Source organism: Epinephelus lanceolatus, chromosome 12, assembly GCF_041903045.1.
Source record: "Epinephelus lanceolatus isolate andai-2023 chromosome 12, ASM4190304v1, whole genome shotgun sequence".
Classification (NCBI taxonomy): domain Eukaryota; kingdom Metazoa; phylum Chordata; class Actinopteri; order Perciformes; family Serranidae; genus Epinephelus; species Epinephelus lanceolatus.
In genome coordinates, this window is record NC_135745.1 from 34983458 (window position 1) to 34996245 (window position 12788).

The following is a 12788-nucleotide window of genomic DNA, read 5'->3' on the forward strand; positions in this document are numbered from 1 at the left end:
TAACTTACTCTAATCATATTATAAAGTGCTTTTGGGTTTACTGTTGAAATGACTAACCACACTGATATCCCTACGTTACATTACTCTGCAAAATTTGTTTGTCGGTAACGTTATGTTGCTGCGTCTGGAGTTCAGCTGATTAGCGATAAGTTTATGTACAAGGAGAATTTGCGGTGTTTTTGGTATTTAGCAAAAGGTAAGACAGTCACAAACAGCCTCTCTTCTCGCCCGCTCAGCATCCAACACCTGGAATTCCTCATCTGTACACTCTGGCTCAAACAGGTATGGCTCTGGATCTGTGTCTGCAACAAGAAACTCTTCAAAATCGCGTTCAAAGTCGTCCATTTCAGCTGCTGCAGTCCAGAGATATCATTAGGCTAAATTGATTGGTTCCTTTCACTCATTCACCTGTTCACCCATTTAAACACCATTTCACTCTTTCTTTCTTCATCTTCACATAGTGTGGCAGTGTTGGTAAGCAGTTTCTTTCTCTTTAGGTTATCCTGTGCATGATTAGTTTAACTGAGCATGATTTACCCTCATTAAAATGGACATTTGTTTAATTTGACTTAAGTTCTAATTTTGTATTTGTTTCTTTCAGATTTTAAACCCATGTGTGTTTGCTCCCCCTTTTTTGCTAAACAAGTTCGTCTGTTCGAACAATAAATCTTTGTGTGCAAAAGTAAAGTTTCAGTGGCTGTGATAGTAGACCTCTCCTCAATCTGACCATTACAGACATATTTGGTTGTATTTATCCATATTTAGAGACAATGCTTTTCTTATACCTCCAAAAACAATGAAGGTTAAAGGAGTTGAGCTCCAGAATAAGTGTTATTCCTTAATGATCTGAGCAACACAAATTAAAGCCATTTCACTCCCATTATATTGGGGTGGAGACAGAAACACTGGATATGTAAACTGCATTCTATCTGCCTATCTGTTTCTCCTCACAGTTTTCAAAAGTTTCCTTCGGGTGTTACACGAAGGGGCAGCGGCCCTTCGCAAAGGATATTTTGACATGTCACTATAGGAAGAGCACAGATGTAAATGTAATATAATTAGAGATGGTTGAATTCCACTTGGTTACTTCAATTTCAAGCAGTTTGTTGTGAAGAAGTCAGGACTGGGCAATATGGAGAAAATCAAAAAGCTCGCCAAGGGCACCAAATATGCAACGTCTGGCATTGTTTATATGTATTCTGCCCCTCTTTCTGACAATGACAATGTCAACAAAAACTGAACATTATAGACTTTGTAAAGGTAGACTACATGACAGAGCTGCTGCATTGGACTCCAACAGGTGTGCCTAATAAAGTGGCCACTGGGTGTTTATCACAGTGATATTGTAGGGTTGACTACTGATGCTTTAACAAAATATTTACACACTGTTTTCGACAACTCTTACTATTTTACAATATCCAGAATCTAAGACAACATCTTGACTGATATCACAGTATCGACACATTGTCCTCACTGTATTTGCTTCCTATGCAGTACATAATGGTGTTATGGAGTTATTGAACATTATAACACAAAGGAAAACTGAAACTGGTGCTAAACATCAACAAAGTTTAATCTAATTTGCCTAGATTAGTTTCATGGTATACACATCAGTGAACAGGATTCAAAAGTATCTTGAAATCAAAGTGACATGATGTCTTAATGAAGTTTGAGAAGTCCCCAGCCTGAGTGTGCATGTTTAGTTTCTCATGTTATATTATTCAAATATGTCATGAAAAACCGTCCACGTCTGTATGACACTCTGAACTGTATTTATCTTAATAAGTCCTCAGCTCAATAACTTTTTAAATGTCTTTATAAGTGTCTTCAACGACTTGATTCTTTCTTGGTCGTCCCCTGCACTTCCCTGAGTTGTTACCACTGTTCTGGCTGCTGTACCTTTTTCTGTCACTCTCAGGATTATTGGCGTTTCCTCTTCATCAGCTTGTGCTCGATGTCACTATCTCACTATTTTCCTCCGTCAGCTCGTCCTCACTTTCTTCATCACTGTAATGTGATCTCTTTCGCTTCCGTGCCTTCGCTTTGGCAGTCTTACTGTTTGAACGCTGGCCTTGAGCATTTGCTGCTTTCGTCTTAGGCCTACCTATGGGTCTACCTGTGCTTCTACTTTTATTCAGAGGTCTGCATATTATCTCCTGCACTTCCTCCTCTGTGTCTTGTTCTTCTTCTACATTGTTGAGCCCTGAATCTCCATCTCTCTTGTTCCCATTCTCCTGAGCATCAGCAGCGTCGCTCACAGTTTTCTTTCTTTTACCCTTCTTCCGTTCAGGTGCAGGATTGGATGAGTGGTAACGCTGGACGTGACTCTTCAAGCTCACGTTGTGATTGAAGCATTTGTCACAATGCTGACACTTAAAAGGCCTCTCTCCTGTGTGCAGACGCATGTGGGATTTCAGGTGACCTGCCTGGTTGAAGCCGCGCTGGCACACTGAACACTTAAACGGCTTCACTCCCGTGTGCACAGCTAGGTGTCTCTGGAGATAAGGTGGCGAACGGAATTCAATGCCACAGATGTGACACTCCACCTGTCGGGGGCCTCTGTGTTCCTCCAGGTGGACTGCACGTTCTTTATTTGTGGCAAATGTCTCTGAGCAGTCAGGACACTTATACGGTCTTCCTTGAGTTATGTGGATCTGCTCGTGGGTGAATTTACCCGCCTTTGTTTTGAATGTAGCATGGCAGAATTTACATTGATATTCATAGTTTTCGTCGTGGACTCTGCTGTGAAAATTCAGCGCGTTCTCGCTAACGCATCTTTTTCCACATATATTGCAAGCATAGGGTTTAATTTTGTGCTCACACGTGTGAGGCTTGTGTTTATTCACAAACTTTCCACACTCTGTGCAGAGCTGACTGAATCTGAGGGGGAGTGGAGGATAGTCATCATATTCTTGCTTCTCCTCTTCATCTTCATCTTCCTCTTCCTCTTCATCTTCACTTTCCTCCTTAGTTTTATCACGAAGCTTGGAAGCCAATGAAATCCTGTCCGCTGGATTCCAATCCTCGTCTGAATCCATTTCACCTTCGTCGCCCGATTCCTCCGTTTCATCCATGGAATCATCCCTCTCACCGATAACAGTGACAATCTCAGACACGCCTGTGATATCATCGGTTGTCTGTTAAAGACATAATGACAAGAATGGGTATGAGTTAAATGTCTGTACAAAATGAATATTACAGCCAAATTAAGAGGCGATTAATCATCTGGTCTATGAAATGTAAAAACAAAAAAAAAATGCCAATCACAACAGCCAACAGTCCAACGCGATGTCTTGTTTTGTCTGAACAAAAGTCCGAAACCCCAAAATATTCTGTGTACAATGATATATGACAAGGAGAAGCAGCAAACCTCCCAGACGCTGAGAAATTGTAGCTTTTTTCACTGCTTGATAAATAACTTTGACAAATATAGTGTCTGATTATCAACATAGTTTAGTTGCTTTAAAAAAAAAACATGGGGGGGGGGGGGGGGGGTTGCGTGGATTGTGTATGATTGATGATAAGGTCATTTGGGGTATAGACTGGCCCTCTGTCGGGGGACTCCGCGGATCCTCTCCTGTCACTTTTTTTGATAAATCAGCCCTATTTTGATGCTTTTTTATGCACTCTGTCACTGTATTTATATTAAAAGTCCAAAACAAATCCCAGTGTGAATCAATTTATTTTCACTATCGGGGGCCAGATTTGGCCTGTGGGCTGTTTGTTGAGTATCACTGACCTAGACCCTATATCCCCAATTACTGTTACTAAGTGACTAATATGAGCAACAATTTTTTGAAATTGCATCTGGCAGCATTTGAAATATGCACCATCAATTTACAAATGATGAAAGTGCTTGTTTTTGCCACTTACAGACATCATTATAAAAATGATTCCTACAGTGTTCGACTTTTTGTTAAAGAGTAGGAACTTTTTAGTATAACAGCCCCAACACAAAAAAACATGGGAACATAGGGTCCAGATTGAAAAATACAGAAGTTACCCTTTATGTTTTAAGATGGCGTGTCTGGATATGTTGTGGTATGTGCCTATTAGTCCTACCTGTTGGCCCTCTGGAGTTAAGTCTACTTCCACTACTTCCATCAGGTCTTGCTCTTCACCTGTTGGGGCTTTAGCATTGAGTTGGTTTTTCCATTGGTGTCTGTATTTACACTTGAGGCACTGTTGGTTCAAGATGATGACCACCCCATAGGTGACCTTCTCCATCTTTAATTTAGAGCCACACAACGGGCACTTGTGGCTGAACAACTGGAGGAGACGTTTCTCGTTCACAACGTACTTCCCTTTCATCTGCAGAAGTGCAGCTCTGAAAAATGAGGTACACAAACCATGGTGAGATACAGCTTTAAAGGTGTAATTGAAGTCCAACTGTTGAAAGAAAGATGAACTCACTTTTTCCTGATCATATCAAAGTTTTCAATGTTTTGCAGCATCTGACCATTATCAGGCATGACCACGTCTGAAGCTTCACATGGTGCGGGGCTTCCTTGGGCAGCTGCAAATTAAATTTAGCCCTCATTGCTCACTTCAAGCAAACACATTTGAGTGAACACCCCATCCATATTTTTTTTACCACATAAAAACATCAAATTTCTTACCGCTTGAAAATTGCTCTGATTCTTCAGAGGAGGAAGATGGACTATCACATGTTTCAGGCTGATCGCACTGAGAAGCAGCTTCTCTGGTTTCTATAGGCTCCTACACAAAGTCATAAAAGGAGAAGCTTATAGTTGTAGCACAGGCTGTCTATGAGTTGTACCAACATTTACAGAGAACACACCAGAAGTTCTGTTTGACTGATGTTTCCATTACCTTACAGTTCTACGTGATTAATTTCATATGAAAAAAATTAAGATTTACTGTCAATATTAATGTTGAATGGCTCAGTAGGTATGTAAATGTTATTATCTCTACACCAAAGACATGGCAAGTGCTCACTATACAGTATCAACAGTAATATAGGGCTAGGTTGATATGCTGATAAAAGTCCCAATTAAACACCCAGTCCCTTTTACTAGCCTGATGTGACTACACATTTTGACAAATAAAGGCTTGTCTCAATTAGAGGCCTGGTCTGGTTGCCAAGCAGTTCATTTTCTTTAGTATAAGTTCTTCCGATGTATAAAAGCTTGCTGTTGGCTGCCTCAAATTATCTGTCCATTCCTCGATTTCCCTGTACATTAGTACATAAGGATCCTCATATCAAAAGATCAAAAAAATAAATCCAAGTTGTTTTAACCCTTTGACACCTTAAGTGACATCACTTTTCTTGTGTTGCTTTCAGACGCCTTTCACAACTATTTAAACCTTTGAACCCTGAGCTGACTGGTGCAATATCTGTCAAAAATATGGGAAAATGGCAATCAGCAACTTGGTTAAAAAATGTCCCACTAATTGCAAAAGAAAGAAAAAAAATAGATTTAGATTTTTTTTTTATTATTAATAATATTTATAAAAAATAAAGTAAAATAAAATAAAATAAAACTAGGGGAAAAAAGCTCAGGGGCAAACTATATTTACAATTATTTTTATTATTATTACATTTTACAGAATTATATTTTTACACACTCTTCTCAGGTCATTTTAACTTCTTTTTTTGTAAACTATTTTTGTAGTTTTTTATTATTTTTTTCTTTTCTTTTCTTTTTTTTAACTAATTTATTGCATTTTTTTAGTCATTTAACTCGTTGCCTTTTTCCCATGTTTTTAAAAGAAATCAAGCCAATTTGCTGCAGGTTTCAAAAGGTTAACAGGATGACGGGGTATTGTGTCGGCATGCTGGGTGCAATTAATAGCCTGGGCTATTACTTGAAGTTTTATGGCAACCCTGGTTTGTTAGTGTGCCGTTACTGTATTCAATAAAATAAATACCTAAAATAAAAAAAATAAAATAACAAATTACCAAACTGCCTACTGCACTTGGCAGTTATATTTGTGCTGTGACTCTGGCCTACATTGTAATAATTAATTTAAATGATGTGTTAATTTAATAAGCAATTAATAGTCCGTGATAGCGCCTTTAAATGAACTGTAAATAAACTCCGTCCACTCAACAGGATGTGTCAAAACAAACAACCCCGGAAGCAAATATGGTGTCAACAGCAGTGTGTAGCATTTGATATGCTGTGTCAGTAGGAATAGGTAACTTGAATTTCTATGTATTAGAGTGGTTAATTTAACATGTTTGCTGTCTCACCGGATCCGGTTCAGGCTCGTCGGGGTCTGACTTGACACACAGTGATGGGACAGCACCGGACTTCAGCTGGACCGTCCCGCTTTGAGTCTGGTTTATGAAACAGTCCTCAGTGAAATGGTGTCTGCAGATGGTGATATCAGTCCAGGACGATTCTTTCAGCCGCTGACCGTTGACTTCCAGAATGAACTGGACCCACTCCAGCCTCCTCTCTGGATCCTCCGGTAACTTGAACCGTTGCGCACCGCGACGCCACGAGCTACATCCGAGGACGGAGCACATCCTGGGTTTAAGTTTCGTCTCTATAAATGTAAAGTAGATTTAACAGTTCGATGTTTCCGGTGACTGGAAAACAAAGCTCGACGAGGACTCCCATCACAACGTCCCAAATGGACAGAAGCTGACACAGATAGGAGCCATGTCTGTTCCACGGTGGCTTGACCCGCCCCCCTCTCCCTCTGATTGGCTACAGTCGCTAGCTGTGTTGGTTTGATTGGTTGGGCTTATGTATGAGGCGTGTGATTGGTTAAGGTTAGATCCGAAGCAGAGTACGGCGGGTCATGGGGGGGAAAAAGGGTCCGCACCATTACTTCGCCATCGGTGTACGCCTGCGGTGCACTCAATACAGGGAGGCAGAAAACCATTTGACAGCTGTCGTTTTTTACATTATAAGACAAAACAAATATTTAGTAATTCACATACTTTCCACAGAGATATTCTCATCTGTACAGTTCAGTTTTCTAACTTTACTCAGGAACACACAAGAGTTAGTTTCAATAAGCTGAATCATAGATTGTGTTGATTGTTTGCTGGTGTGGTTGCTGCCACTGGCTGACAGATTAAACTCATGATTACACTCCCATTTAAACAGCCACCCGGGCTCTCCCTGGTGCTTGTACAGCGGTGCACCGGCGTACGGAAATGGAGCGTACAGCCTGCCGGAACTTTATTAGAAGGAGAGGAAGGAGAGGAGGAGGAGAAGGAGGAGGGGGAAGAAGAAGATGAAGAAGGAGAAGAGGCAGCAGCAGCAGAAGAAGCAGCAGCAGGAGAAGAAGAAACCATCCTCTTAAGAGGAATTGTATTTGCGCACATGTATACAATGAAGGTGGACATTATGCTTTGATTTCACCCTAAGTAAGTATAAATATTATATACCATGTCTGTCAATAGATGCCCCTAAATCCTACACACCTGACCTTAGAGGTTTGTCCTACCACACTGGACATACAGTCTGCCAAAATACGTAACCTCCTCCATAATGCACCACACGGCCCTACCATCAAGTATTTTGTTTTGTGTTTATTTCAGATCATGTCTTATGACCTCTGTGAATATGGAGTTTCTGCTTTCCCAGCACAAGTTAAAGTGGGATACAGACTACATTTTCAGTCTGCCACAAAGTGTATTCCCCCTCTATAATGTACAGCACACATTACATATTACATTTTGTTGTGTTAACAAATAACTTTCTAAAGATCAGGGTTTTCCACAAGTTTGTTGGGAAACAATTGGGAACCCTTTATTGATGATTCTTTTAGACATCTTTGTTGGTTCTTTAGAGATCCCTTCATAGAGGAGGTTATTTGAAGAACCTCCTTTTGCCCCCTGTTGCCACAAAAATGTGTAAATACACATTCAAACCCTTCTGAGGTTCAGTGGTGTCACAGCAGCCCTGTTTAATATACTTTAATCCACTCTGATCTCATAGTATACACATCAGGTAACAGGAATAAAAAGTATCTTGAAATTCAGTGTTGGGCAGTCACAAGTTACATGTATCAGAGTTATGTCATTAAATTAATTTACTTGTAATCACTTATAGTTATGGAGAAAAAATATGTAATTACAGTTACTTAAAATATTATGGATTAAAAAGGGTTTGGGTAAAGTTAATTTAATTAATTCTGTTGTTTTGCATCTTTCCGCCATGCAGGTATTTCTTCTTTTGGCATATTTTTGGACAATGCAGGTCAGCAAAGCCCTCAGAACAAATTTCAGTACAACATTTATGCACTTATGTTTTTAAAGTACTCATAAGTACAATATTAATTTACATTACTTTGATCAAGTAATTGAAATACTTATTACCTTTTTAAACAGGGTAACTAATCTGTAAGCTACTACATTTCAAAAGTTCCCAACAGTTAAAATCAAAGCAACACCTTCACTTAACGGTAAAAGGCAAGCAATGAAATTTGACTCACACCCTGGCCTAACTGCACTTGCTTTGTCATATTTTCTTTTTAGGAAATCAGTCCACTTTATGTGTGTTTGTTTCACAATTGTTTAAATCAATTATTTTTAGGGCTTTTTTGCCTTTATTATAGTGAAGCTGAAGAGTGACAGGAAAGGGCCCGGGCTGCTGCAGAGGACTCAGCCTATATGGGGTGCACAAGTCTCCTGGGTGAACAAGAGTTTATCCCCCAAACCAAATTGACTGATTAAAATTCATTTTAAGACTCTTCTTCAACACTCTTACATGGTTTTCCTCTACGCTTCCCAGAGCTTTTACCGCCGCTCTGGCTGCTGTTCCTTTTTTTCTTTCTCTTTTCTGGGTCAAAATCTGAGTCACTATCAGAATTTTTCTTTGTCGCCTCCTTGCAGCTCTTCTCCTCCGCCTCTGCTGAATCAAAGGCTGTGCCACTGTCCTTACTTTCTTCATCACTGCATTGTGCTCTTTTTAACATCTGCCCTTGTAGATTTCCAGTATTGGTGTTTGAACACTGGCCTTCCTGTAAGTTGCTTGGTTCATGGCTCTTAGGTCTTCCTATGGGCCTACCTGTGGTTTTCCTTTTATTTTTAGGTCTATATGTTCTCTTCTGCACTTCATCTTCTGAGTCTGGGTCTTCCTCTTCCTCAGTGTTAATCTTCTTCGGTTCATGACCAGAATCGGATGTGTGGTAACGCTGGACGTGACTCTTTAAGCTCACATTGTGATTGAAGCGTTCACCACAATGCTGACATTTAAAAGGTCTCTCCCCTGTGTGCAGACGCATGTGGGATTTCAGGTGGCTCGCCTGGTTGAAGCCTCGTTGGCACACTGAACACTTAAACGGCTTCAGTCCTGTGTGCACAGCTAAGTGTCTCTGGAGAGAAAGTGGCCAGAGGAATTCAGTTCCACAAATGTCACATTTTAACTGCGGGGGGCCTCTGTGATCCTCCAGGTGGATTCTGCGTTCCTTGTTTGTGGCAAATGTGTCTGAACAATCTGGACATTTGTAAGGTTTTCCTTGAGTTACGTGAACCTGCTCATGTGTGACTTTGCCCGCCTTTGTTTTGAAAGTAGCGTGACAGAATTTGCACCGATGTTCGTAGTTTTCATTGTGGATTCTGCTGTGAGTATTTAAAGCAGTCTCACTGACACATCTCTTACCACAAATACTGCAGGAATAGGGTTTAATCTTGTGCTCACATGTGTGAGGCTTCTGTTTATTAAAAAATGTCCCACACTCTGTGCAGAGCTCACTGTTTTTGGGGGCAGGTGGAGGAGGAACATCATCTTGATCTTTGATTTTGTCGTCAGGTGTCTTTTTAAGCACTCCACGCACCAAGAAATGCTTCGCTGGCTTCCAATCTTCGTCTGAATCCACGTCATCCTGATCACTCGATTCATCCATGGTGTCATTCTCCTCATCAATAACAGCATCAACCTGAGGGACCCCTGGGATATGGGTGTCATCTGTTGGCGCTGCCTGTGAGAAAATGACAGGAATGGGTATGAGTAACTGTTTTGAATATTACAAATAAAAAAGACAAAGGTGCAAGCGGATTTATAATTCTCTCTTAACAGTCTATAAACCCACAAAATATGGTGTAGAAAACACTGAACAGTGTTGCGTGTGTATGGTTTTCCTAAAGACATTTTCTGTGGATTCACAATTCTTAAACTTCAAGCAGAGTGTCTGGATATGTTGTAGTACATTTGACTATTTAAGTCTCACCTGTTGGGTCTCTAGAGTTACTTCTGTGCCTCCTGTCAAGTGCTGATCTTCAGCTGTTGGGACTTTAGCATTGACTTGGCTTTTCCACTGATTTCTGTACTCACACTGCAGGCACTGTTGGTTCAAGATGATGACCACCCCATGGGTGACCTTTTCTGTCTTGACTTCAGAGCCACATAATGGGCACTTGTGGCTGAACAACTGGAGGAGGCGTTTTTCATTCACAACATACTTTCCTTTCGTCTGCACAAGTGCGGCTCTGAATATCAATTAAAATGAAATATTAAAACACCAACCAGATGTAAGACTTAGACAAATTAAACAAAAATATGAACCACAGTTTTAAAGAATACTTACTTTTCTCTGATCAAATCAAAATTTTTATTTTGTGGTTGCATCTGGCCATGTACAGATATAACAGCATCTGAAGCATCAGATGAACATGAGACATCTGCTGGGACTGGGCTTCCTCGGTCTGCTGCAAATTAAGTTTAAAGTGTGAAAATATTCTGCACTTTTAATAACACATGTTCATATTTAGACATTTTTTACCCGTTAAAAGCTTTGATTCTTCAGAAGAGGAAGTTGGACCATCACATGGTTTAAGCTGATTTCGCTCACAAGTAACTTCTGTGGTTTCCTCAGGCTCCTACACAAAGTAACAAAAATAAAAGATTGTAGTTATAACCAAAGGCAACAAACATTATAACTGTGTTTGGTTGATGATACAATAAGTTATGTTATGATCTAATATTAAAATATATATGAGCATGGATTATACAGTGTTTACACTTACCAACTGGAATGGCTATAAGCATGTAAACATGGACGACTAATGTGTAGTAGCACTATAGTGCTAAGTCAATAATGGCATATTACGCACCTGTTCTTATGAGCAACATCTGAGGGAAGATGTAAAAACACAATATGTAGATTAGCACTAGTCAGTTTGCTTATGAAAATATGTGGCACTGCATCTCTTGATATTTAGTGTGGAAAGGAGAGGACATTGCATTTATGTTGCTATGTGTTTACTATGTTGTTATTATGCTTGTTCGAGAGATGCATGGCACCCCACTGTATTTTACTACCTACTGCAGCACTCATCTTAAATGTCTCTGAGGAAATAAATTATCTGCAATAAAGACATATAAAAAAAAAAGCTTACAGTATAAATGCTTGAATTGTACATCTTTCTTATTTGTGTTTTATATTACAGAGAATTACAGAGATATTATAATATTACAGAGAAAAATAATAATTGTTTCTTGACAATAAATGTATTATTATTAGTATCATCATCATTATTGTTATTATATTTTTTCCTATTATGTCTTTCTTCCATATTTCACATCCAACAGATTATCTGCAAAATGTTAACACTGAAATTATCCTTATTTGGTTTGCTATATATTTTTTTTTTTTTACATACATGCCTTGTCAAGCTCTGTATGTCTGTCTTTGTGTTTGTGAATATACATATTTTTTGTTTGTTTTGTACCTGTAGAGTCACCACTGTTTTAATTTTGCGCCAATAAAGGGGAAAACATCCCTTGGGTAATCCTGCCTTGTAATTTTGTCTTAACTTTATTTGATTAACAATTAAACACCTACTTGTCTATCTGTCGGTTAAATTGGAAGATTCTTGCAGGATATATTTACTGTATATATCAATTAAATTCATACTCTTAACGTGACCTGTTTCTGATTATCATCATCATTAAGTACACATTTATTTATGTTATGTAGTAAACAAATGACTGCATTTGAACGCAACATTTGTTGGTGTATTTGACTTAAGTGACCTGCATTAACCTAGTTTAGACTTTAAGTATTAAGACAAACTATAAATGGAGCTGCATTAGGTGATGATGGTAATAATGTCTGACTGAGATGGCTGCAGCTGTCTGAGCAGACTCACCACTTTTGGGCTCCTCAGATTGGTCTCAGGCTCCTCTGACTCTGACTTGACACACACTGATGGGGCAGCACTGGGATTTAACATGAGCTGGACCGTGCCAGTCACACCTGAGCGGCTTGGTGTCGGTTTGTCAAAGCAGTCAGCTTTAAAGTGTTCGCTACAGATTGTAATGTCAGTCCAGGACGACTCTTTAAATCGCTGTTTATTGACTGTGGCGAGAAACTGGACCCACTCCAGCCTCCTCTCTGGATCCTCCGGTAACTTGAACCGTTGCGCACTGCGACGCCACGAGTCACAGCCGACAACGGAGCACATCCTGGATTTATTATCTATCACTACAACTGTTGACGTGGACTGTTCGCGTTGTTACCGTTCATAAACAGCAGAAGATGAATATGACCATCTTTCAACCGCAGCAACACCGCTAAGCTAATTGAGCTAGCCGTTATTCCTACAGTGAAAGTGGGGACTGAATGGGCGGGGTTTAGAGGACAGGTACGCACGGTTTGCTCCCAGGCGTACACCGGCGAGTATAAATTCAAGAAGGAACTGACTGAGTAATGGCGATAAAGAAAACGGGGATGTCTGAAAATCGAGCGGACCCAAGGTGACGGTTGCCTAGATACAGAGAAAAACGTCACTCTAACAAGTTAGCATGACACACAGCCCTAACAACCTTCAACGTAATTTAAAAAGACTTTAAAGTCAGCAC

General features: G+C 39.8%; 2 protein-coding genes across 3 annotated transcripts; both read right to left on the reverse strand.

The window, feature by feature from the left end:
* Positions 1 to 1801: 1801 nt before the first annotated feature.
* LOC117264067 (uncharacterized) lies at positions 1802 to 6673 on the reverse strand. Its single transcript, XM_033637876.2, has 5 exons — positions 6218 to 6673; positions 4620 to 4719; positions 4414 to 4516; positions 4063 to 4327; positions 1802 to 3137 (listed from the first exon to the last, which is right to left on the reverse strand). Exons 1-5 carry the CDS (start codon positions 6494 to 6496, stop codon positions 1941 to 1943), a joined length of 1944 nt encoding a protein of 647 aa, XP_033493767.2. The 5' UTR covers positions 6497 to 6673; the 3' UTR covers positions 1802 to 1940.
* Positions 6674 to 8524: 1851 nt separating this feature from the next.
* Positions 8525 to 12522, reverse strand: LOC117264068 (uncharacterized). 2 transcript variants are annotated; one of them, XM_033637879.2, is made up of 5 exons: positions 12077 to 12522; positions 10708 to 10804; positions 10513 to 10630; positions 10156 to 10414; positions 8525 to 9906 (listed from the first exon to the last, which is right to left on the reverse strand). In XM_033637879.2, the coding sequence occupies exons 1-5, from the start codon at positions 12389 to 12391 to the stop codon at positions 8668 to 8670; spliced, it is 2028 nt and encodes a 675-aa protein (XP_033493770.2). In that variant the 5' UTR covers positions 12392 to 12522; the 3' UTR covers positions 8525 to 8667. The 2 variants fall into 2 exon arrangements, with proteins under 2 accessions (XP_033493770.2, XP_033493768.2); XM_033637877.2 differs by having other exon boundaries at positions 10513 to 10633.
* Positions 12523 to 12788: the final 266 nt, after the last annotated feature.

Excerpts from the sequence above, each read along its gene's own strand:
- LOC117264067 (XM_033637876.2), bottom strand. The coding sequence starts at position 6,496 with ATGTGCTCCGTCCTCGGATGTAGCTCGTGGCGTCGCGGTGCGCAACGG. Across the intron at positions 4,720-6,217 it reads ACGAGCCTGAACCGGATCCG|GAGCCTATAGAAACCAGAGA; the intron begins GTGAGACAGCAA and ends GACTTTGTGTAG. Across the intron at positions 3,138-4,062 it reads TAACTCCAGAGGGCCAACAG|ACAACCGATGATATCACAGG; the intron begins GTAGGACTAATA and ends TGTCTTTAACAG.
- LOC117264068 (XM_033637877.2), bottom strand. The coding sequence starts at position 12,391 with ATGTGCTCCGTTGTCGGCTGTGACTCGTGGCGTCGCAGTGCGCAACGG. Across the intron at positions 10,805-12,076 it reads ATCTGAGGAGCCCAAAAGTG|GAGCCTGAGGAAACCACAGA; the intron begins GTGAGTCTGCTC and ends TACTTTGTGTAG. Across the intron at positions 10,415-10,512 it reads TTTGATTTGATCAGAGAAAA|AGCCGCACTTGTGCAGACGA; the intron begins GTAAGTATTCTT and ends ATTGATATTCAG.